This window comes from Nerophis lumbriciformis, linkage group LG01 (genome assembly GCF_033978685.3).
Source record: "Nerophis lumbriciformis linkage group LG01, RoL_Nlum_v2.1, whole genome shotgun sequence".
In the NCBI taxonomy this organism is placed as follows: Eukaryota; Metazoa; Chordata; class Actinopteri; order Syngnathiformes; family Syngnathidae; genus Nerophis; species Nerophis lumbriciformis.
In genome coordinates, this window is record NC_084548.2 from 44,713,910 (window position 1) to 44,741,047 (window position 27,138).

Below are 27,138 nucleotides of genomic sequence, written 5' to 3' on the forward strand. Positions count from 1 at the left end.
AACACTGCATACATTGTAAGGCATGAGCCTCAACTTATTTTTCATGAAGTTTTATTAATATTTTCTTATGCATACAACAATGCATATCACAGTTTCACATTAAAGGTAGTATTTTGCCACATGAGCACATAAATTGACATGGTTGCGAACTAATGTCGTTTTTCAGATGCCTAAAATGACATGAGGTTAAGAATAAGAGAAACACATATTGCCAAATTGTGTTGATTGAAAGCCTCAGTAGCAAACATAAATCATAAAATACCCATTGTGGCAGCTTGGACTGCTTTTTTGTCTGGCATAACTGATTGAGGAAAGCCTCATCATGTGTCTGCACTTCATTGAATGTCGTTCATCTTACTAAGGTATTCGCTTTCTTCACAAAGTGAAATCAGCATGTATACACCATGCACAAACTGAAAAGAAAGGTCAGAACAGATTGTTGTGAGAGCCCCACAACAATTTTAAATAATTATACAAAAGAAAATCTATTATCATAAATAGAAATTCCAAATGCCTCTCAATATGAATCCCCAGATAGTCTGATCCACTGTATGTGTCCGTTTTGATGAAAATCTGGTGGTGCAATAGTGCACGGTGTTGCCTTTTGTGCACAAGGTCTGGGCATGAATCCTAGGCAGGGCCCCAACAACCAGCCATTGGAGATGCCGAGATGCCATTCCCATACCTGGATAAATGGGTGGATTGTGTCAGGAAGGGCATCTGGTGTATAAAAATTAAGCTAATATAATTAACTAAATTAACCCACCCTACCAAAAAAAACCTTCAGTTTTCAAGAAACAACGTAAAGGTCTCCTGGGTTTGCAATATTGTTATCCTTGTAGCATAAAACAATATAGAATATACTGCAGTTTCATCACATTAGTAATTGCTATGAAGTAGAAAATTGTTTAGGCGCCTCTTGATGAGAGTGCAACATCTAAATGTGTCTTATCTGCATCAAATGTCAGAAGTTGGTAGATTTCGTCTGTAACAAGACCAGTAGCTGTCAGGTCGGTTTAATGTCGAGCAATGGATTTAGGCTATGTAATTCCAAGGACAGACTGTCTGCAGAAACATTTAAGCCTACAGAATGAGAATAGTTGATCATTTTGCATACAGTATCATTTTACCAAGGATGCTGCAAGGATGTAGACACACATACAATTTTGTACATAATCTCTAAAAGATAAAATCCAAATAACATTGTATGCGGAATTGGTACCGTAGGTTTTATCAGATTAAACCATTTACCATATTTGATTTACTATTGTCCTTCATTAGTTACAAAACAATAATTCCACTATTTTTTGTTAACCTCACATTGGGGTCATTCTTATTAAAGTGGAAACCAGTAGTGTTCCTTCTTTTTAATTAAAAGATCAAGTTGATTTACTGTTTATTGAAAAAACGTAGAAGCAAGCAGTCATCAAAATCTTACGATTATTTTGGTTGAATAGATAAATTCATCAGCTCTTTGGAACTTCTGGCATTTCACAATCAAGGGATTGTTTATTGTAGAATGCTTCCCATCATTCCATCATAATGTATGCAAAACCCTGCTCTGTGTTGTCCATGCCTAGTGATCTCACTGTGTGATTCTGAGCGCCTGTCCTGTTTTGTTTGTGTCATAAAAGGAAGAAGCAGCACCACTAAAGGAAGTCAGCCTGAGGTTTAGCCGAGAGCTGTCTAAGTGTCACCTCTCTGTGAGCAGATCCAGTCAGTATGCTAGTGGTCTTTTGGTGTGTGGTCACATGACACTTGGCTGGATTGTCAATGTAGTGCAGACACCCCTCATAGATCTCAAGTTGCCCGTTTGAGAGGCGTGTTGACATGTTGGTGTCTTTTTTGCGTTGCGGTGTGGAGCCCAATCGTTCCTTCGGATCCAACTGTGTACTTGACCGAAACAGGTAGATCCTCTGTCGCAACATGGAAGTGTCTCTGTAAAGACACTCGCGAAAGTTGGGTTTACACAACAGGTAGACCATTGGGTTGTAGACAGTAGAGGATTTTGCAAACACAGCGGCAATGGCGAATGCAGAAGAAGGAACTCGTGTGGCATCACTGAAAGCTGACCACATGGCCACACCAGCATAGGGAGTCCACGCGCCAAGGAAGCCTATACACACTGCTACCGACAGCTGTGAAAAAGAATATAAACAAGCAGATGATACCATGCAGATATGCAAAATCATATCTTTATGCAGTGTTATAGTTTTTTACATTAACACTTAGGGCCTGATTTACTAAGATCCAAATACCATGCAGTAAAAACAGCTTGCGCAATTCATAAAATAGCATGTACTGTGAGTGGGCATGTTGCGTGTGATTTACTAACACTGCATGTGTAATTGTAAAGTGGTGCAGACTGCCTTATATAAATTATTATTATATAAAGTTTTTCATGTACTATACGAGGCTTTCACCAGGAAATGCATATTTTATTTTTTTTCGAAAAATAAATATTGTAATAATATATTTTCCATGTGAAAAAAGCGAACGTCAATAAACATTTTTTAAATAACACCACAACGCATAAATTTAATTTACCTCTTAAAGGGGAACTGCACTTTTTTGGAATTTTGGCATTTATTCACAATCATTATGAGAGACAAGACGACAAGAGTTTTTTTTTTATGTTACTTTTTTTTATTCTAACATATAAAAATTGTCTTGGTCGCTAGCAATGCAGCTAATGTGAGCATCCATCCATCCATCCATTTTCTACAGCTTATCCCTCAATTCTATATCTAAATCACTTTAAAAAGGCATTCAAAAACCGTCAACAATACTTCATTTACGTTCCGTAACCTGCATAACAACCGAACTCTAGCAACATTGTTATTGTAAGAGAGAACTCTTTTTTTTTAACTCTTTTTCTAGCGTACTAACACATCGGCGTGCTACTGTATTAACCGTAAAAGCTAACTACGGGAAGAGATAAGATAGCTTCTACACCAGCACGAAATGTGTCTGAGTTTGTAAAGCACAAGACACCAATCTGTACTGACTAAAAAACATGAACAATCATATAACTGTACCTGTAAAGTATTAGCCCACATTTCATGTTTTGTTTGTACAAACCTAGCTCGACAACGTATGCACTGTAGTGTACGGTGATGTGCTGCATGTGTCATGATCAATAGTATAGTGACTCACTCGATGGACAGTTGTCCGTTTGGTCAAGCTGGCTGGGGATGTTTCTAGTTGATTTGGGCACTCCATTAATTCAACATAGCTTGGCTTCGTTTAACAAAACATAAGTTTGTGAATCCTCATTTGTCCCAAAATAGTCGTCCTCGTTGTCGTTACCAAGTCTGCCATGATTAGAAAACACACCGTTTGATTCAGGGAGTGGGAACATATTTGTCGCGGTAAGTCGGAAGTGCGCTGCTAATGAAAACGGAAATAAATGCCCCAAAGAATAAGTTCCGGCTGTCCATGAAATGACCAAAATACGGTAAATATTGTACATATTACATATTGTTGTCTTGCATCTTGCAAGCGTTTCTTATCATCTTTAAAGTCCCAATAATAAAAAAAGACATGCATGTTCTTGTCTCTCATAATATTTGTGAACGACAGGCGAAATTCCAAAAAAAGTGCAGTTCCCTTTTAAGTACTCTGGAAGCTATAATATTATAAAATTATGTTGCTGAATAGACAGTGTAATATTTTTTATTTCTGACTGTTCAAAATGTTGACACACGCACGTATGACGGAGGATTCCTGTCTGTCCATCGAGCACTGATCTTGCGATAGTGCGTGGAACTGCAAGTTTGCATGTCATTCTGACATGTGCTAAATAAAATACAAAATAGTCCTCGCAAAACGATGATGAGTGTTGATGAATCACATTGGGGCGGTATAGCTCGGTTGGTAGAGCGGCCGTGCCAGCAACTTCAGGGTTGCAGGTTCGATCCCCGCTTCCGCCATCCTCGTCACTGCCATTGTGTCCTTAGGCAAGACACTTTACCCACCTGCTCCCAGTGCCACCCACACTGGTCTAAAAATGTAACTTAGATATTGGGTTTCACAATGTAAAGCGTTTTGAGTCACTTGAGAAAAGCGCTGTAAGTGTTGTTGAAACTTACACTTAATATTTTTGTTTTAAGGGTTAATATTTTTTGTTGAAAATTATAATGGTTGTGAATTTATGTTACATTTTTTTATAAATAAGACACATTTTGTTTACTATAAAAAGGGCAATTTATTTCCTTTTGTTACACCGCTATTCTCGTGAGGTTTTGGTTTGGTATTAGAGGCTGCGAGACCTGCCCTGCAAAAAATGTTCTATAGAATCTCTATAGAAATATATAGAACGCTATAGAATTTCGTCGGAATTTCTTTAGAACTGAAGATTCTATAGAATATGTATTCAAAATTCTATAGAAATTCTATAGACATCAGCTTCATGTGCTGGAAGGTCTTTTCACTGTTCTATAGAGCTGGGAATTCTATAGAATATCCTATAGAAATTCTATAGACATTACATTATCTGATGAAAAGTCCATAGATTGTTCTATAGAACTGGGCATTCTATAGAATGTCTAACAGAAATTCTATAGACATTACTTTATCTGCTGAAAGGTCTATAGATTGTTCTATAGAACTGGGCATTCTATAGAATGTCTAACAGAAATTCTATAGACATTATCCTTTATCTGCTGAAAGTTCTATAGATTGTTCCATGGAATAAAATTCTATAAAATGGCAGCAGCGCTATCACCATAGCATTGATTAATCTCATTAAGTTGATTCACCAGACTTGAGCTTGTTTTTTGAACAATGCAGGATGTCTCCCTCAATTATGAAAATGTTAATTTTGTATCATTCAAAATTGTGAGGTGTCATTTCAAGGCGGACACCCAGAACTTCGGCAGACTTTATTTTTAAAAGTATATTTATTCCAATAAATCAATTTATTTTTATTTTTAGAGTTTTTGAGTTATCTATAAGTAAAAAGTGTGAATATTTTCGTAACTTACTTTTTTATGTGATAAAATTAATTTTATTGGACTTCCAACATAAATTGATTTAGCAAAACTCAGTTCAAAGGTTTAAATCAGACCTAAAACGTCAGGACCCGCCCACGTACCTGCATGCAGCTGTGGAACAAGCCCAGACACGTTTCTTCACGGAGCCCAATAGGAAAACACTTTACCGAACTCATGTAAGTAACAATTTATATTGTTAAAAGTCAGTATTTGCCAGGATTTAAATGTATACATTTTCAAAAGCATGGTTCAATGTTATATTTAGTTTACTACTTTTCCCGCCGTAACATTACAACCCCCCCCCCAAACACGATAGATAGAACTGCTCTCGCTTTGTTATAAAATAACAAAACTGTTTTAAGGCTGCAATCACAACCAAATTCATGTATAGTTGGTAATAATCGCGTTGTATCAATGTTTCTCATATCCGACACTAATAAGTGCGAATATGTTTCAAATCAACTTTTTTTTTTAATTATTTATTTTTCCCCTTCGCGCTTGCCGTAGTTGCAAAGCAGATTTCGCGGGCAGTTTGAGTTGGTGATGGCGGCCACAACGTCCATGTTGACTTCACTCGCTCTTTCTAAGCTGCCCAAGTCACGTCGGAGTTCATTGGCGGTAACTTTGTTGGCTTAAACATCACATTTAGGTTTAGGGTCTTCTAGGCGCGATGCGAGACGTCACAAGCGGGCTAACGTTGAGCCAAACAGCAGCTTCGAGGCACGGGCGGAAATGGTGAGCTAGCAAAATTAGCCTCATTTATTATTATTGTTATTATTATCATCCCTCCATTGTTTGTAACGTCAGGCTTGTGTGATCACACAGAGAAGGAGTTTGGCCCCCAGTCAGGTCGCCAAACGGAAGCAAGGGGAGGATGATCATCGAGACGAAATATAGTATATTAACCACGCGGTTCTCGAGAGAAGATGAATGGAGAAAATTGGGACAGTGATGAAGAAGTCCAAGTTCCATGGCCACTCAACAAAGCAGGAGGAAGGAAGCAGTCACAAACCAAATACGTGGCAAGAATTCTGAGATTTGGTGGTAATTAATAAACAGTTGAAAACTTTTCAATTCAATTCAGTAAAAAGTATACGTTTTACCAGAAGTACATATAAATATAGATATATTTAATATAGATATATTTAATGTACTTCTGATTTTACACCTTGAACTTTCGACTTTGTTTATGTAAAGTTAAATTTAATTAATATAATTTTTTTTCTTCCATGATTGATAGTAATTTCTCATCAGTGCAGCCCTGGTATACTGAATGTTTCAATCTGCAATGCTGAGGTGATTGTCATGATAGTACAGACTTAACCTTGACAATTTTTTAATATGGCTGTAAGCCTGTAAATAAGGGAAAGTAAGGTGAAATTTGTTTCTCGCTGAGGTGAATTTCTGAATCATCAGAACTGTAGGTATACCAAAGTAATTTAGTGATAACAATCTGCTGCTGAAATGTATGACTAACTGTACAGTTTAATTTAGCTTAATGTGGCACATATTTGTTTTTACACAGAAGACACACGTGAACTGACGCCATATTTGAAAGCCGCTCAGGATGGCAAGGATGTACCCCTTACTGGTGATTTGGAATATGGCAGAGGCAAGAGAAACAAACAGCCAAAGTCTTGGTCATCAGACAGTGAGAGCAAGGATGAAAGTGTTGAGGAGACTCTATCTGACAGACAGCAGGTACTTTTATTTCAGTGGTGTTGTCGCGATATGACCGAAATAGTGTTGAAAGCGACGTTAAACGTTAATTCACTCACTCACTATTTCAGTGGTGTTTCAACTGTGTGAGGTTTTGTAGGATTCAATCCCATACTTTTGAAGTACCTTGTCAGTTTTTCTTTATCATAAAAGTTAATCAAATCATGTTTCATTGTAGGCTTTAAAGTTATTGAATATTTTGATTCAATTCGACCAACTCAGACAGAATAATATTCAAGACAAATTGAGGTGTTGACAGACTTTCTGCATGTACTCGAAAATCTATCATTTCTGCAAACATATTTCTTCACTTCAATGGCATATAAAAGAACTGAACACGTTTTCTTGTTAATCTTGATTTTTCAGAAGAAAAAGAGGAAAGTAAGCCGTACAGCTGTGGGATATGATGCTCGGGCACAATTGAAGGCCCAACTTGCTGCTGTGAGTACATGAATAGAATAGAATAGGATTTTATTGGTTAATCAAAGCACCCTCTCGAGGCAAACAATCACAAGTGCCTAGCATTCATTTGAAATCGAGGACGTAAAAATTGCATCCCTGGCAACTGGTTTAAAACACAAGTTTATACTTTTACTTATATGAAAATAACACTACAAATACCTGATGAACAGTGCCTCCTGTGTGAATGGCTTACTGCTACATGTACATGTAGCATATTCAAATTAATGTGCCTACAAGGTTGCTTATACATGTAAAACTTATATGGTGCTGTCAGGGCCGTATCCAGGACAAATTGCTTCCGGAAAACATATGAGCGCCCAAATTAATCATAATACAAATTATTTCATTTGATTTACTATTTTGACATTTTCAGCTGGGAAGAACTTCACCGAAAGATACATGTACAGAAATGGAATCCCTGAAGAAGGAAGTCCTCCAGTTGAGAGAGGAAAACAAATCCCTTCGAGATGCATTGAGGGTTGTTGAAGATAGGTTTTCTTATTCTAGAAGTATGTTATTGTAATTATCATAGGTTGATGGAAAATATGCTTACATGTCGATGTATGAAATAACTTTCTTATTACTGTATTTTCATCTAACTTTGGCCTACGGGTATTGTCGTCATGTACGGCTGTCCATCCGTCACCGCAATATTTACAGAATCGTTTCATGTACGGAAACCAAACTTGTTACATCTATTTATCTTAGTGTAACAAGAAGCCTATCGAAAATGAGTCGTCTCGGACAATATTTTCCAGAGTTATGCCCCTTTTTTCCAATAAAAATCCATTTATGATTTGGGATCATTTCAGAACTGTTGCATATACAACATCCTAAGTTGTGATGTCCTCCCCTCTAAATAAGGGGAGGACATATGGTACTTGTTTGTTTGTCTGTCTGTCCGTCCGTTTTTGTGTGTTTCTCTTATATTAGCAAGAGTTACGTCCCTTCCTTCTTGATATTTTGTCTCAGCTGGATATCTGATTAATACTTGACCGACAAATATTAAATCTTCGCGTGGTCAGGATGAATTAATATATATGGTTATATATATTTTTCATCTTTGATTGCTTCCTTACCATGTTTCCCTTGACTTGAACAAGATTCCTATCAAAATACCCTTACATTATGATAGCTGGGGTTAGAGCCGAGCGGTTTGGATATCGCCAGCTTCATGTTATTAATGTATTTTTTTTTTATTGTGTCTGCATCACAATGTACTTTTTTCTATTAAAGGACTTCCTGGCCTGCTAATGAAGATGGACGACTTATCACGTCAGGCAACAATACTATCAGCTCGACGTCCTGCTGTCGCTCTGCCAGAGAGGAGCTGGCCAACAGCAGCTTGACAGGAAAAAAATCCAATGCTTTTAAGGATAAGCATGAGAAACCAAAACTGGATGACAAGAAAGTGTCTGCTATTATTGGTGAGTATAAGTTAAATCAATCTGATTAAAACCATATCCACATCAGGGAAGTGGATCTGACCCTTTTCCTATCTCCAAGTCGTTCCGTGATCGTTTGGCATGAAGTATAGATATCCATAGCTTCCAGTCTGCTTGGTCCATGAATTGACTGCGAGATGTTCGTTTTGACAGATTTATAGGCATGGGTGGTCACATTAGCTTTGATCTCGTCGGAAACCAACATCAAGTGACAAAGCAAAAACCGCAGCGCACGGATATCTACACCTTTTTCTCGTTTGATATCTTATATCGGCATTCTCCGCCTTACTATTTAACAACTAGCGTCGGGAATTTCCGTGAGTTCTGCTGCAAGTTGAGAAGTGAACGACTTTTAGATAGGGAATGTGTCAGATCCCCTTCCCGATGTGGATATGGTTTCAATCAGATTGAAGTTAAATATTTTTATTAGAATTCTATTAATGCACTTTCGTGATTGTTCGAACGCCATTGGGGACACCCATCAAGTACACAACAAGATTCACAAGAAAGTGAAATCCTGAAAATAATTTGAAAAATATTTCACACACTGAATGGATTTTCTATATAGCTAATGAATAGTGTACATGCACTGTCAGAATTTGATACAGATTTGTTGCAGTTCGTAAAGCCTGGCATGATTGCACCACATATGATTTTGTGTGCGTCAAGCAGTGCAAGTGCCTTACAGCATAGAAACGCGTGATATGCAATGTATGCAGTGTGTTGACTATCCATTGCATTTATTAAATGATAGACATCACTCTCTTTATCGAGCTGAAAAATGCCATAGTGTAACTCATTGCATGACAGCTAGTGTCTTGGTGTCTGCAGACACTAATTCTGGTATATTTTATTGATCTTTCAGATTTTGTGAAGAAGCTCCATCCCTCAAGTGAAGCAAATGTGATAAAGAAAATCATTGGAGTGAAACTGAACATTGCGCAGAAAATGGGAAAAAAAGAAGGCCTCAGAAACAAATTCTGCTGGACGTCTAGCCGTCTCTAACAGTCGGAGAAGCGCGGTGATCATGTTGATTTATGCTGCTGACATTTATTTATTACATCAAGATTTGAGTTACATGTATATAATAAATACAAGTCAACATTCATTCAACTGCAATATTTGTCTTTCTCCATTGCCAGTGTTAGACCACAGATTTTGTAGAATGCCTGCCCAATCATTTCTACATCATTCTGAACCGTATTCCACAGAAAGCCATTCCATAGGAGCCTGTTCTATAGAACTACTCTTTAGAACTTTCTTCTATAGCACTATTCTTTAGAGGAGATCTATAGAACCATTCTTTAGAACCCTGTTCTATAGAACCATTCTTTAGAACCCTGTTCTATAGAACCATTCTTTAGAACCCTGTTCTATAGAACCATTCTTTAGAACCATGTTCTATAGAACCATTCTTTAGAATCCTGTTCTATAGAACTTCGGTCCTAAAGTTCATTAGAAATTCTATAGAGATATTCTTTAGAAATTCTATAGAACTTCGGTCCTAAAGTTCATTAGAAATTCTATAGAGATATTCTTTAGAAATTCTATAGAACATTTTTTGCAGGGTGCATTCGCCCAGACATGCAAAAGACTTTGAGCGAGCCATCCGCAGCAGCAAGAACATTTCGCTAGCTGAACAAGGTATTTTGTCGAATTGTTCTGTATATTTGTAAAGTACATTGGTTTAATTATTGTACGCTCATTTAGTATGCACAAGACTGAAATATTTGCTGCCCAAGAACCTCCGAAGTGGCAGGCGGCCACGCGGTAGCTATTTTGTTTAACACTTTATTTGCCTGTGACTGAACTATGTCTAATACAGAGTGGGCCAAAATTTAAAACTGAACAAAGCCGCGGGCCAAGGTTGAACAAATTAACCTTTTAATAGGGACCCAGACAAGTTTTGCATTAAATATTGAACAAGCAAGGCTTATATAACTTTATAGTGACATGCAAAATCGAGTTTCAAATAATAATAATAATTAAAAAAATATATCAATGACATATCAATTTAAATAAAAATGTAATGCCTCTTTTCTATTTGCAGCCTTCTGAGGTAAATATCAACATTAACTTTTTCCACAGCCTAATAAATTTGAAAATAAAATAATGAATAAACCAACCATTCAGGACTTTAAACTGAATGCCGCGGGCCAAGGTTGAACAAATTAACCTTTTAATAGGGACCCAGACAAGTTTTGCATTGAATATTGAACAAGCAAGGCTTATATAACTTTATAGTGACATGCAAAATCGAGTTTCAAATAATAATAATTAAAAAAAAATATCAATGACATATCAAATACAATTTAAATAAAAATGTAATGCCTCTTTTCTATTTGCAGCCTTCTGAGGTAAATATCAACATTAACTTTTTCCACAGCCTAATAAATTTGAAAATAAAATAATGAATAAACCAACCATTCAGGACTTTAAACTGCTCAGTTTGCAACACACTGATCTAATCTGATGTGCCCAAGCCAGATGCCTGACATCTTTTCTTGGATGGTAGTTCATTAATGTCGGGGCTCAGGCTTTGAGCTGAGGCATCTTTCATTATCGGACGAAGCTGTTCATCAGTCTTTATATCTCGTCCACCCGGACCACATTCTTGGGGGCGTGCTTTAAAGGCACTGTGTTTAACATCCGCACCATAACATCCATAACACAACATAAACACAACAAAACAAATACCCAGAATCCCATGCAGCCCTACCTCTTTCGGGCTGCAATATACACCCCCGCTACCACCAACCCCCCGCCCCCCACCCCCCACCCCCTCCGTGCATTGGTTGAGGTGGGCGGGGTTGGGGGGGCGGGGTGTGCGCGTGTGCTTGCGTGTGTGTGTGTGTGTGTGTGTGCTGAAGCTGCACATATTATGTGACTGGGCCAGCATTCGCTGGACTGTGTGAAAAGTGGACGTGACCATTTTTGGGAGGGGCACTGAAATTTGGGAGGGGCACTGAAATTTGAGAGTCTCCCGGGCAAGCTCTAGTGTTAATTTGATATCGCTTCTTCAAGGGCCAAATGAAATTACACGGCGGGCCAGATTTGGCCCGCGGGCCAGAGTTTGACACCCATGGTCTAAAGCATTGTATTTCATGTCTTGTCCTGTAGTTTTCACGGCATAAACCCAAGTAAAGAGCCTGTCTTTAAGAAGCCGTGCCCGTGTTGTCATTTCGGAGCCACAAGCGCTATATAAATATAATTCACTTCACTTCACTTGCGCGGGCTAAATAATTGTATTTGCATCTTCTCCTCCCAGTATTGTGGGCATTTTGATGATCAGCATATATTTTACATATTAATGAAGACAGACACAAAATGGATTGCACGCCTTATTCTGCTCGGTTGCTTTGTTGGGTCTGCTCCTGTCTCTAGCCATGCTCCTCCCACCCCAGCAGACGATGGCGTGGAACACCATAGAGGCCACCACAGTGTTTATATTTTTTTGTTGTTGTTTTTGTTTTACTTTTGTGTGTAGAAGTGGCTGGTTGGTTTTAATGTCTTTAATGTCCTTTGTGTTCTTTGATGTTTCCCTCTTACACACATGTTTATGTGTGCTATGGCTATGAGTTTCTTCTTCTTCCTTGGCCTCAGTCTGGACCCCCTCTCCTGAATTTTTTTTTCTCACATGAAATGCGGGCTAAGACTTAACAGATATTGTAATATGATTGTTCATGTTTTTCAGTCAGTACAGATTGGCGTTTTATTGCATTGTGTTGCATTTGCATCACAAACTCAAATGCGTATTGTTTTGTCCTAGAAGCTATCTTATCTCTCGCCGTAGTTAGCTTTTATGGCTAATTCCTAAGCACGACGATGTGTTACCACGCTAGAAAAAGAGTTCCTCAGTGTTTTACAATAACAATGTTATCATACAGGTTACGGAACGTAAATGAAGTATTGGTAACTGTTTTTGAATGCATTTTTAAAGGGATTTAGAGGTCGAATTGATTGATCCTATTAGCTGCATTGCTTGCTACCTAGAACGAGCCAATTTTTATATGTTAGACTGAAAAAAAAATTGTCTTCTTGTTTCTCATGATTGTGAACGATAGGCAAAATTCCAAAAAAGTGCAATTCCCCTTTACCAGATGCGATTCACTTTTTTAGTAAATAAAATGTGGGTGTGCTATCAGGTTTGCACGTGTTTTAGGACACGCAAACCTTTAGTAAATCAGGCCCCACTGTATGCAGCCCCAATACTGTTCTCTTAACTTTAATCAGTGGTGGAGGTTTTGTTTTCACCCGTTTTTGTGTGTACAGCCCCAAATGATTTATACCCTTGCAAAATTTTGAATCAAAGTCTATTTTTATACAGTATGTTATTCAGTATACGGTAAATGGATTGATAGGCTCATCTTGTTCCAGAGGTTTGAACTGAAATATTCCTACACTGGTGTGGTGTCATTTGGTTTTGTGATAATTGTGTCCATTTTTAGCACTTTGCCTTTCCTTTCTTTTAAATGGACAACATTTTAATAGTCATATACATATTTGTAACAGCTAAATGATCAGCACAGTTACAGTATAAATACATATGTATGAATTAATTAGTCATCTTTCTTATTCGCAAGCACATGCCTAAAATAACTCAAGGTGCATTTAAAAGTTGATGGAAAAATTAGAGCCATTAAATATGTGTACACTTTATTATCCGAATATTTGACTAATCTTTAGGATAATCGTTGACTAATCATCTACCAAAAATAATTGTTAGTTGCAGCCCTACTGGAAAACTTACCAACCTAATTTTCATTTATCGTCGGTTAATGGACTTACTGAATATCGGCCCAGGCCTCCTGCTAACACAATCAAATGCAGGAGAAAACATAATAAAAAGAGTGGCAAACATACTTTGGATGCGTACAAAATCTGTTGCTCCAAATCATGAGTCTTTGGTCATGTAGAAGTTCGTAAAATTAGTCATTTGCACTGACCTTGACAATAAGAGAGTGTGCACTGGTGGTCTTGGTTTGTGGTGAAACATGTTGCTGAACAGCTTGTCGGGACCCACGGACTGTCAGCAGGATGCATGTGTAGGAAAGGAAGATGATGGTGCAAGGCAAGGCATAGCAAAAGACAAAAAGGCAGACAATGTATGACAAAGCTGAAAGCTCGTGGTTGGGTGCATGCCAGTCAATGCAACAGGCTGTGCCATAGGGTTCCATACTGTATCGACCCCACTGTGCCAGGGGCCCGACAGCAAACACTGATGCATAACACCACACTCCAGCCACTAGGAGGCGAGCATGTGACGAAGAAATTTTGTTGCCTGACAAGAGACACAGTGAGGAGTTTTGCTGTTAAGCAGAGTTAGCATCCATGCTACTAGTTCTTCTACTCACCATGATTTGGAAAGCAAACTTTAAGGCAGCACACAAAGGAAAGGGCAGTGAGGTTTGTCAGGCTGCAGAGACCAAACAATACTCCGCACATCGCATAGAGCTGACAGGCGATCTCTCCAAACAGCCACCTGTATACGTATGTCATGGAGAATGAATGTACCGGTAGTCTGGATTTCAGCATTTTCAAGCATCAGTCAGTGAGTGGAAGAAATAGGAGATACCTGTGTGAAAAAGCTGACGGTATTGCCAAGGGGAATAAAGAGAGTGTCATCCCAAGGTCACTGATAGAGAGATTGATGATGAAGAACTCTGCTGGTTTCAAGGTTGAGCGCTTGTGATGTGCAACAAGTAGCAAAATACAATTGCCCACAAGAGACAGCACACCTGGGGAAAAAAGAGATTGGGCACGTGTTTTGATTTGTCACCCTAAGCAAAAGATTAAGGTAGCAGGCATTACTTTTTGAGTGAACTCACTAAATAAGATGTAGATTGAGCCCATGATGACATCATGCTCCTTGGAGATAGTGGAGGCAAACACAGCAGTTGTGTTTGATGCATTCCCCATCTAGAAGGTTGTGGACATTGTCACACTGCCTTTGAAAAATGCTTGAAGAAATAATGTTTTAAAGAACCCATGCACACTTTGTAGTAGTATATGTTTTCAAGTATTTATATATATATATATATATATATATATATATATATATATATATATATATGTATAATATATATATATATATATATATATATATGTATAATATATATATATATATATATAAATAATCCGTTCATGAATGAGTATATCCGTTCGGCCATCGTGTTCAATGGAGAAGTCTGATCTACAAAATTTGCAGGCAGCATACCCCTTCCCCTTCGAGCTGTCCTGGATGAACTGAAATTATTTTTTCCAATCATTTTGGAACTTGCAAGCGTACTTCTTCTTCTTACTCGTCGTCGCCATATCTCTTCTTCGTCCTTCTGCTTCGTGTCTGTTATGTTTTTGGACATTACTACTTGCCGTAGTTTTGAAGCAATGCATGATGGGAATCCGGATGTTGTGTGCCAGTGTATTAACGTGCCGGCTGGAATAAACACACGCTGAGAAATAGCTCCGTGCCAGCCTACTTTATGAGTTATAGATAAACCTATGGATAACAGAGACATATATAATAGTCTCCTTTTCAGGTGAGAGAGGACGCTAAAGGCAGTGCCTTTAAGACATGCCCCCAATATTGTTGTCCGGGTGGAAATCGGGAGAAATTAGGGAGAATGGTTGCCCCGGGAGATTTTCGGGAGGGGCACTGAAATTCGGGAGTCTCCCGGGAAAACGAGAGGGTTGGCAAGTATGCATAACTATGGTAGGAAATGAGGAAAGACTGGTGTGTGTTTTATGCCATTCTACTCCTCTTTGCAACATCCTATCTCTGTGAGATGGGTTTTTCTACTGTTGCTGCAATAACAACAAAGCACATATCCCATCTTAATATTGAGCCATAGTTTAAAGTAGCAATATTACGTTTTTCATAAAAATATATACTCAAATGAATGTACAATAAACCGTATGAAATGTGGGGGTTAGGGTTCAAAGCTTTTTCATTGTCTTCTGGATAGACTTTATGTTCAGGGAAAGTAAATGCAAATATGTACTTCTATCCCTTCTGATAAGCTACAATATCAGCAGTATTGTTTACAATTTTGCACAAAATAAATACAGATGATATATAGATATATAATAGATGATACGGCTGACAAGTGACCAATAGTTATAGTTTTACAACATTTTCAATGTTATTGTTTCAAGTTCATGAAGATGCAGTGAATCATTTGTACTCTTTTTATGTGTACGGTCATCTCTCATTTACCACAGCTTATTAGATCCAGGCCTGATCGTGGTAAACTTAAATTTTAGCCAAATGAAATCAATATTATCATTACTTACTCCCTCTTATTAAAATTACAGTCATTAACAACTGTAAACATTGTAATAGTGTTAATCAATTTACACAAATTAGAATTTTTTTTTTTTTAATCAGTTAAATATTTTCATAGTTAGAGCATAAAAACTGTTCATTAGAGTCCTCAATATGAAATAACACCTGTAGTCACCTTTACACTTCACCCAATAAAGTAGCTTTAAGTGTGTTCTACTGTAAATTGCAGTACTCACCGGTAACACGGAGGACCCTCTAAGCGTCAATGCAATATGACCACTATGTGGAATAAATACATTGTGATATCCTGGGGAATTCCTCCAAATTAAAACTGGGCTTTGATGTGCTGTAAATTGGTCAACTTGACATTCCCAGCTACAATCATTAGCCGTGTTGTGAGCATTACGTATCCCATGTTGTCATTCCACATCACTTATGCCAATGTCATGTGTTGCTGATGATGTCAAAGATGAAGTGCATCAACAGAGTTCATCCCCACTTAGTATTGCTCTGACAGCTGCTGATAGTTGATGGCAGTCGTATTAGCATTGGTAGCAAGTGGTGCGCAGAATCCCATCGTGTCCTGGTATGTCCCACATCTTGTTTTTTGACAAGTCTCAGACCAAAGTCTCACCAATGTTGAGATGTGTTATTATTATTATTATACTTTTACAGCCAGCTGCAATGTCAGCTGTAATGTAGCAAGTTGACAGGTCATGCTAGCAGCGAGGTAACCTTCAGTTTCCATCAAAACAAGCTAGACACCCACCCAGGAGGCCAACAAGTACTTGGTCCAATTGATATTTTATCACTAGACTGTTTCTCCCAGCTTGAATCTCAGTCTGAGGACCAGGATAGGAGATGCGTAGCGTCATCATCAGGAACCACTGCACATGCCTGGACTGAATGTTTCTCTGGTGGTGTCTGCCTCAAGACTGCACTCAAGGCTGTGCCCGGCTTTGGCTGGGCCGTGCAGGTGGCCTGAAGAAGGACAAGGAGCACATGGAGAACCTGCTCAACAATTTCTGCGACATGAGAGAGCCCGTGCAGCTGCCTCTCTTTCCCAATAAAAATACGAGAGTGAGGAGCGATAATTACGCCTCCCAGAACAACCTCCCGAAATACAAACACATGCCGCATCCGCGCACCACCGCTTTCACTTTTATTAAGGAGCAGCTACGAAAAGGAGACAACCCGGACGCCGTCCACAGCATCACTGTAGCATACCCCAAGAACGTCCCCAGACCGAACATCACCTCATACTGGGCCTTTTCCCACGCAAAATCCACTTCCACGTGCGCCGCTATCCTGTGGCTGGCACTGATTGCCTCCTACGCACACGTTGAGTCCTGGTGTCAGGAGCACTGGGCGGAGAAGGAGGTCCGCCTGTGGGACTTTTACTTCGGGCAACCACGGGGCTTCGAGTGTGAGGGTGTCGTTCGTGTGTCGCCGTACAAGTCGAACCTGCATGTGGCTCTGATCAAAGCGGCCTCCATGCTGTTCTGGAGCGCTTTTATTGTGCTGTGTTTCGTGGGCCTGTGGCTATGGGCTGCCTTTAGGCTCTATTTGGTGGTCATGGTGCGGGTGTTTGTCGCCCAACAGAGGCTGATCGGCAGACTGGAGCTGCTAGGGCTGGCATGCCATCTCTACTGGACATCAATGGCTGCCAATGGCGATGAGAAAAAGACCAAGTGAGGACCCTTTAGGGTCCCTTTTTAGGTCAGCCATGCATTTGAAAAGGGAATAAGACCAACTGACCTCAGTGAATACTGCTTACAAAGATGTATTGACCCTATCCACCGTGATCCCCCATTTTGTGTACCTTTTGTTTGCTCCCCCGAGCATCGTATCGCGTAAACCGCAAGATTATATTTTAATACTCAGGAACTGCAACCCAATTTTCACGTTTTCATGTTAGTGCAGATCCAAAGGAGTTTATTTTGAATATTCTCCACTTGAGTCAGTACAGCCACAAAGAGAAAAATAAATTAGGGCGGCGTGGCTCGGTTGGTAGATTTGCCGTGCGAGCAACTTGAGGGTTCCAGGTTCAATTCCCACTTCCGCCATCTTAGTCACTGCATGACACTTTACCCACCTGCTCCTAGTGTGACCCACACTGTTTTAAATGTTTTAGATGTAGATAATGGGTGTCACTATGTAAAGCGCTTTGAGTCTCTAGAGAAAAAAACGTGCTTTTCACTCCACTTCACTATTGATAATGCAAGAGTTGAAGATGAAGTGCATCAAAACATTGTTTCGTCAAAACTTGGTCAATTTGATTGTCACAATGAAATTAGCACCAAGAATAGCTGCCATGTTGTTGTTAGCCGTGTTGTTGTTAGTAGCAGTGTTCATCGTTAACCCAGAAATGAAAACCCTGTTTGGTGAATATCTTTTGTTTTATTTTATAAAGCCACAATATTTGAAGTGCGATGGGCCAAAGGACGGGCTTCACGGTGGCAGAGGGGTTAGTGCATCTGCCTCACAATACGAAGGTCCTGAGTAGTCTTGGGTTCAATCCCGGGCTCGGGATCTTTCTGTGTGGAGTTTGCATGTTCTCCCCGTGACTGCGTGGGTTCCCTCCGGGTACTCCGGCTTCCTCCCACTTCCAAAGACATGCACCTGGGGATAAGTTGATTGGCAACACTAAATTGGCCCTAGTGTGTGGATGTGAGTGTGAATGTTGTCTGTCTATCTGTGTTGGCCCTGCGATGAGGTGGCGACTTGTCCAGGGTGTACCCCGCCTTCCGCCCGATTGTAGCTGAGATAGGCTCCAGCGCCCCCCGCGACCCCAAAGGGAATAAGCGGTAGAAATGGATGGATGGATGGGCCAAAGGACGACTGTATTGAGAATCACACAGACTGTCAGGTAATAAACTTATCATGGAAATTGGTTTCAGTTGTTGCAGATGTTAACTCATCTAATTTTATTCAAAAATGTAACTCACACAGGGTGTTGTACAGATAAATAAATACATATTATCAAGTCCTCAATAGTAATTCAATTCAGAAAACTCATAAAGTCTGTCCCCCAGGGGGAAAATGACAGAACATAACGAAGAAGCATAATTATGAAAACATGCATGTTTTCAGTCATGCATGATTGCACCAGACACAGTGCAATATTAACATATGGCATGCAGAATTAATGCATGCTCAAGAATCCAGAGCATACTTCAGCGTTAATAAATAATTCTAATAGATTGCTATAACAGTTTGAGCAATGACGTTTGTCTTGTTTTGAGTCAGACATTTAATCTAGGTAATCAATGTCTTCTATTGCCGTTCTCAAACAAGGAGACAATTGCAACAGCATTGACCATATCGCTCTGCGTGATAAAGGGATGGACAATAAATTGGAAATCACAGAGGAAACGATGGTGCAGGAGACACACTTGTAGCAATAATTGGAGTACTATTTGAGATGATTCAGATGCACCATTGTCTCTCAAGGACTTAGGCAATCACAAGAGATAAAGACGAAAGGTTCATTGTGATGCAAGCGAGTGCACCAGCACGAGTTTAAGTGGCGAAAAAAGAGTGTAAAAGGTCATTGCTTGTTTTTATACCTGTCCAGTGCACGGTCATGTCATAATGAGTGCTACTATCAGTCAGATCTTTTATCATCACATTGATTTTAATTTTTTCCCCAATATATCAGTATCGATAAACATTTAAAAAAATGTTTTTCATTAAAACTGTTTTAAGGGCATGTGTTATCATGACAGCGTTTTAGATTAATCCAGTGAGTGCATCATCTTGATCCAGCAATGTAGAGATGATCTAAATTATGTGTATGACAGGTAATCAGTGATGCATCTTGATGTCTGTGGAAGTGATGGGGAAAAAATACCTCCAGCGTAAAGGCAGACAGACGTGCCTGTGGTCCACTCATGTCAACACTGAGCAGCTGAGCTGTGATACTGCTGTTAGCAAGTCAACCAGGCAGAATAACTCTTTTATTCAGCCATGATTATCTGCACTTTTTGAACAAGGGACAATAACTTCTGGATGATGCTGTGTGAAGTCAAGTAGTGGATTTTTATTGACATATCTGCCAAGGCACCTTTATTCGCTTCTCAAGCTTACATTTTTATTTGTGGATAATGTTTTGATATTTATCTTTATCAAAAATCCACCATACAATTTTTGGACTGCTGCATTTTCTTTAAGATCAACCATATTCTGAATTCACAGTTAAATATCTTAAAAAGGAACTGCACTTTTTTTGTAATTTTGCCTATCGTTCACAATCATTATGACAAGAAGACAAAAGTTTTTTTTGTTTTTTTTGCAGTCTAACATAAAAATCGGCTGGTGCTAAGTAGTTAGGAATGCAGCTAAAATACATTCAAAAACCGTCACCAATATTTGATTAACGTTCTGTAACTTGAATAATAACCAAACTGTAGCGACATTGTCATTGTAAGAGCGAACACTGAGGAACTCTCTCTCTAGCGTAGTAACACATTAGCGTGCTTTGGTATTAGCTGTAAAAGCTAGCTACAGAAAGAGATAAGCTAGCTGCTATGACAATACGATACACGTTTGAGTTTGTAAGGCACAACGCACTGCGATAGAACACCAATCTGTACTGACTGAAAAACACGAACAATCATAATACAGTATCTGTAAGTATTAACTCACATTTCATGTTTTGTTTGTGTATAGCTAGCCAGACAGCATATGCTGTTTGTCATGATACACGCATGACGTGCTGCATGTATCATGATCGATATAAAGAGTGACTCACCGGATGGACAGTTGTCTCTTTAGTCCAGCTGGCCGGGGAAATTTTTCTCGGCTTATTTTGGGTAAGCAAGCCATTTATGTCGAAAAATCTTGTCTCTAAATTCCAAATTTTCAGCTTTGTGTCATGCCAACCTCACTCTTTCGGCTTCCGTTTGTTCCAACGTTTCACTCTCTTCTTCGTGCTATAAGCAGCAGTTCATCCTCCGTTCATTCAGCTTCAAAGTTATAAGGTTGTGAATCCTCATTTGTCCAAAAATAATCATCTTTGTTTTTTGATTAGAACATACACACACACCTTTGTTTCTAGAAGTAGGACATACAGTTGTTGCCAGAAGTCGGAAGTGTGCTGCTATGGAAACAAAACTCAGTGCTAGGAAGAAGTCAGTCCATCCCTCCATCCATTTCTACCGCTTATTCCCTTTGGGGTCGCGGGGGGCGCTGGAGCCTATCTCAGCTACAATCGGGCGGAAGGCGGGGTACACCCTGGACAAGTCGCCACCTCATCGCAGGGCCAACACAGATAGACAGACAACATTCACACTCACATCCACACACTAGGGCCAATTTAGTGTTGCCAATCAACTTATCCCCAGGTGCATGTCTTTGGAGGTGGGAGGAAGCCGGAGTACCCGGAGGGAACCCACGCAGTCACGGGGAGGACATGCAAACTCCACACAGAAAGATCCCGAGCCCGGGATTGAACCCAAGACTACTCAGGACCTTCGTATTGTGAGGCAGATGCACTAACCCCTCTGCCACCGTGAAGCCATTGATTAAAATGACTAAAATAGGGTAAATATTGTACATATTACATAATGTTATGAACATGTCTGTTACTACATTATATATAGATTTGCAGTGTGTATATAAAGCGTTGATGGAGGGTTTTGAAGTTGTTTTAGAGGCTTTGAAGGCTACAACGGTGACTCCCATTTGCCGCATCTTGCAAAGTCTTTAAAATCCTTACAAAATGGGAGTCACTGTTGTAGCCTTCAAGACCCTCTAAAACAACTTCAAAACCCTTTTTCCTATCTTTTACGGGGTGCCTTGGGGCGACCCATCAGCGTTCCTGTTCTGTAACCCTGTACACTGTTTGTTTGTCTAATCTTGAACGGGTTTGTGCTGAAAACAAAGTTTTGTTGTACTTGTGCAATGACAATAAATACCTATCCTATCCTATCCATCAAAGTTTTATATACACGCTGCAAGTCTATATGTATTATATAGTAACAGACACGTTCATAAAAATATGTTATATGTACAATATTTACCGTGTTTTGGTAATTTTATGCACAGCCGGAACTAATTATTCGGCGCATTTATTTCCGTTTTCATAGCAGCGCACGTCCCATTTTATGCAACAAATTTGTTCCTACTTCTGGATACAAAACGTGTGTGTGTTTTCTAATCATGGCAAAGTTATAAAGACGACTATTTTTGGACAAATGAGTATTCACAGCCTCATCTTTTTTAAACTAAATATGCGGAGGATGAACTGCTGTTTATGGAAGCAAGCAAGAAGAAGAGCCTGAAACGTTGGAGCAGACGGAAGCAGAGAGAGTACGACCTGGTTACGCTGAAAATCTGGAACTTTGAGCCAAGCTATGCCAAATTAATGGATTGCTTACCCAAATCAACTGGAAACATTCCCTGTCAGCTTGACCAAATGGACAACTGTCCATTGAATAATTCACTATACTATTGATCATGATCCATGCAGCACATCCTCGTACACTACAGTACATACGCTGTCAAGCTGGGTGTGTACAAACAAAACATGAAATGTGTGCTAATACATTACAGATACTGTAGTATGATTGTTCATGTTTTTCAGTCAGTAAAACATTGGTGTTTTATCGCAGGGCTGTGCATTACAAACTAAAATGCGTTTCGTGCTTGCGTAGAAGCTAGCTTTTCTCTTTCCTTCGTTAACTTTTCCGGCTATTCCAGTAGCGCGGCGATGTGTTAGTACGCTAGAAAAAGACTTCCTCGGTGTTCGCTTGTACAGTAACTATGTTGCTACAGTGCGGTTATTATACAGGTTAGGGAATGTAAATGAAGTATTGTTGACAGTTTTTTAATGAATGTTTAAAGTGATTTAGAGGTAGAACTGATTGCTTCCCCTAGCTGCATTGCTAGCCACCAAGAACGAGCCGATTTCTATGTTAGATTGCGGGAAAAAAAACAAATGGTCTTCTTGTCTCTCAAAAGGATTGTGAACAGTAGGCAAAATTCCCCAAAAAGTGCAGTTCCCCTTTAAGCCGACTTGATTCTGCTGCTATTTAGACGAGATCTAAGCATTTTACCCAAACGTTAATGTAATATTTTAATACATACAGTTAAGATCAAAATTATTAAAATCTGGCCAACTTCAGAACTAACTAAATATAAAAAATATTGCCAATTTTCAGTTATTTGTTATACTTTGTTAAGTATCTTTACTCCTGATCTTTTTTGGATAATTTGAGGAAATGATATTCCATTTTATGTGATAATGGGAATCTTTAACATAATCTAGATTTTTTAAGTGTTATAGAATTATTAAAACACTGATACTCAAACTGTGATACGTGTACCACTAGTGGTACGCAGGCTCCATCTAGTGGTATTCCAAAGAATCACTTAAATAAACATAAGTAAATGTATTCGATCCATTATTAAAGTACAATGTTTTATGGCTCAGTTGGTAGAGCGGCCGTGCCAGCAACTTGAGGGTTCCAGATTCGATTCCAGCTTTAGCCATCCTAGTCACTGCCGTTGAGTCCTTGGGCAAGACACTTCACCCTTGCTCCCAGTGCCACCCACTCTGGTTTAAATGTAGTTTAAATGTCGATAATGGGTTTCACTATGTAAAGCGAGTCTCTAGAGAAAAAAATGTGGTATAAATATAATTCACTTCACTTCACTTATTTTCCTATATTCAAACACAGTGTTACTGTTCAAATTGTATGTAATTATTACTGTGGCCAGAAATATTAAATATACTTGTTGAATAAGACCTCTGCCTTGTTTTTAATGAATATTTAGGCCAACTACGGTGCTGTATTTTGCTGTTGGTCATTATGGTGGTACTTGGAAAGCCAAGTGTTTATCTGAGGTGGTACTTGGTGAAAAAAGTTTGAGATCTAAAGTGTCACGGCTAGTTACACCAGGCCATCCCTTTTTTTGAGTTTGTTAGTGCTCTCCGCTGTCTTCTGCTTCCTGGGAACACAGCAGTATCGCCGTCATGCGACCTGATTGTCACAGAAATTCCCGACCACGACATACAGATGTTCCCGCAGTCACCAATGAGGAATTTGAGAGGATTTTTTGGGCGGATTTGGAGGCAGAGGCTCAGTGGTAGCCCCCTGAAATACTGGCGACTATGATATGGGGGCCAGATGGCGGTCTGGGCTAGTGCTAGTAGCTGTGAGACTGGGGAGGCACAGCTTCGTCCACCGAGGCCGCCACTTCTGGTGCTTCCTTCTGCATGGACTATGCTGCTAGGGAGTCGTCCAGTGACAGAAATGATCCAGCCAGTGAGTGACCCGGCATAGGTTTATATGACCCAGCAGCTTGAAGAGATTTTGGTACTGATGGCCACATTGAAGCGTTCATCAGCTCCAGCGTTGCCGCCACCTCCTGTCCTGGCGTCATGTACAGCATCGCCGCCGTAACCTCCTGTCCTGGAGTCACCTCCAGCGTCGCCGCTGCGACCTCCAGCATCCCTGCCGCACAAGCGGCCAAGAATGTGGCCGTTCCGGTCGCCCACCCCAACAGCTGTAGTGGTGGTCTACTCGTCCCCGCCATCGGACTTTGCGAGGACACACACAGCTAGGCGACCCGTGCCTTGTTCTCCCTCCTCCCTCCCGTGACTTTGGACTTTTTATGTTTTTTCTATAACGTTTTGTTGGGGGAGAGGGGGGGTATTCTGCCACGGCTGGTTACACCAGGCCATGCCTTATTTTTAGTTCTCCTGTGTTTAGTGTTTTAGTTCCTGCCCTGCGCTATTATTTTGGTGGCACTTTCTGTTGTGTTGGTGTTTTTCCATAACTGCTTTACATCTTTCTCTGAGCACTGATCCACACCTGCCTTCTGTAAGCAATTGGGTCTATCTCAGTTGATTCTGAGCCACCCTTCTTAGTCGGGAGTTTGTTTAGAATAAATAGACATTACTGTGGACGCGCTTTCCTCCTGCTGTGATTTTTTTTGCTGTGTTCCAGCATTCTGTTTTGTTGTTTTGCAGCCTGTCAGTTTTAGTTTTGTTTTTGCATAGCCTTATATGCATCGGTGCCCTTCTAAGCGGTACTCGTCTTTAGTTTGTCTTTGTCATTACATTAAATAGTCATTTACCTCGGTCTTCCGCATCCTAAGAACACACCAGTATCGCCGTCATGGGACCAGAGCGTCACATTGAGATTTAAAACATTTAACATGCTTCTATTAAAATTGAATAAAGAGACATTTTTGACATGGAATTATGTATATTTTATCTCCCTTTTTCTCTAACGACAGTCTCGTCATCTCTAGCCACCTATATTCTCCAAATAAAAATGTACTTTAACTCAACACTTGGCCAGTTTATGTGTGATATTTGGGTCACTCACAGTTGGGCTGTATTTCACTCCCTGAGCACTGAGCAGTGCAACATGTATCCAAGGACATTGTGCAATTTAAATGCATCGTTTTCACCCTTGCTGTGTGTGTAACTGCCTCTTCTACTCAAAGTGACTGACAGTGACAAGCAAATGCCACCACGGTAGAGTATTTACACCACAGCTTCACAAGGTGGCTGGAGGCTTTTCTTTCAAACAGTGTTGTAAAACATCTTATCTAGTGACTCTGAAGACACTTCAGATAATTAGCGGTACTACATGTAACTTACCTGTTTGTTTGGACCTATTGTGGCATAATCATTCTGACCGGAGTTACTTTAGTTCCTGACATATACATTTAAAAAATACAGATATTACTCATGTATTTATCCATGTTTTTAAAAATGTCTCTTTAAAGCCTATGATGGAAGTAAAATATTGTTAAAGATAGTTGTGTGATTGTGATCTCTTATTTAATCTTCTCAATGTCTAATCAAATATCTAATCTGTTCATTATAATCATTTCATGTAAACTACACTGTTAAGTGCACTTCAAAATTCAGATTTTCCTAAAATGTCCAATCTTCATGCCACAGGGTAAAGGCTACAAATAATGACATTTTGAAAAACTAGCATGCCATCAGTATCCTGCAACAGCTACTTCCACTTCATCACACAAACATATTACATAATGTGTGATCAACAATAAGAAAAAATAAACAAAAACGTTTTTATATACAGTATATACATTTATGTACAGAAATACAGTATATATGTCCATCCATCCATCCATTTTCTAACGCTTGTCCCTTTTTGTATATATATATATATATATATATATATATATATATATATATATATATATATATATATATATATATATATAGTAACACTCTAGTATGGGGAACATATTCACCATTAATTAGTTGCTTATTAAAGTAACAAAGACTTAATTTAGAGTTATTTGGACACTAGGGAAACATATAAGGGTTAGGGTTAGGGTTACTAATAAGCAATAATTCTGAGGTTATGGAGGGAAGACTCATAGTTAATGGCTTACTGGTTGTATAATAAGGCCATGCAGAATAAGGCATTAATAAGTACTTAATAATGACTAATTAAGAGCCAATATGTTACTAATGTACATGTTAATAAGCAACTAATTAATGGTGTTATGTGTTCCCCATACTAAAGTGTTACCATATATACGGTAAGCTGATTTTTATTTAAGGCACACACAATTAAGATTTTCTACTTCTCTTGTTGTGAGGCTACAGCACACAAGTCACGTCTCGCATCTCACGGAACCTCGACAACAAATGCTGGCGCGTGCATTTAGACAGTGTGCGCTCAATATAGTGAGATCGTGGCAGTAACCTGTCCCAAAGGTGGCAATAAAACAAGGATAATAACTTGGAACTAAAAATAAAAGAGTGTTTTCTGTTGGTTGGTGCACAGAAGCAGGATCAGTGATCTCGTCGCTCATTCAGCCATTGTGATGTCTGTGCATCCATCTCATCAACATAAAAGCCATCACAACCTGTGTTTGCTACTTTCTAATTATGTGGACCTTGCTCGACCTTCACTTTCGTACAGAGAGAATAGAAATATACCTCTGCTTGTCTGAATTTGCTCTTGTAACGTTTGTACATAAATCCCAAGTCAAGATATACTGTAAATGCTGCAGTACATTTGATGAAAAATTAAACAGTAAAATATTTTCAAACAATGTTATTAAAATGTATAAAAACAAAAAAATAATTTCCTGCTGTGATCTGCAGGCTATAGAGTGAACCAGGTGTTCGGCATCGATGCTTACCTTCCAGGGAAGAATGGCTTATCTTCTGGTAAACGCATGGAGACCTGGTGGAAAGGAGGAATCGAAAGGAGCTCGGACAGCCAGTGAG

General features: G+C 39.3%; 1 protein-coding gene and 1 pseudogene across 1 annotated transcript; one reads left to right on the plus strand and one right to left on the minus strand.

The window, feature by feature from the left end:
- Positions 1–93: 93 nt before the first annotated feature.
- LOC133621449 (opsin-5-like) lies at positions 94–27,138 on the minus strand. Its single transcript, XM_072913679.1, has 6 exons — positions 27,051–27,138; positions 14,449–14,539; positions 14,196–14,358; positions 13,975–14,102; positions 13,567–13,901; positions 94–2,138 (listed from the first exon to the last, which is right to left on the minus strand). The coding sequence occupies exons 2-6, from the start codon at positions 14,537–14,539 to the stop codon at positions 1,650–1,652; spliced, it is 1,206 nt and encodes a 401-aa protein (XP_072769780.1). The 5' UTR covers positions 27,051–27,138; the 3' UTR covers positions 94–1,649.
- On the plus strand, positions 16,590–17,600 carry LOC133614731 (lysocardiolipin acyltransferase 1 pseudogene; annotated as a pseudogene).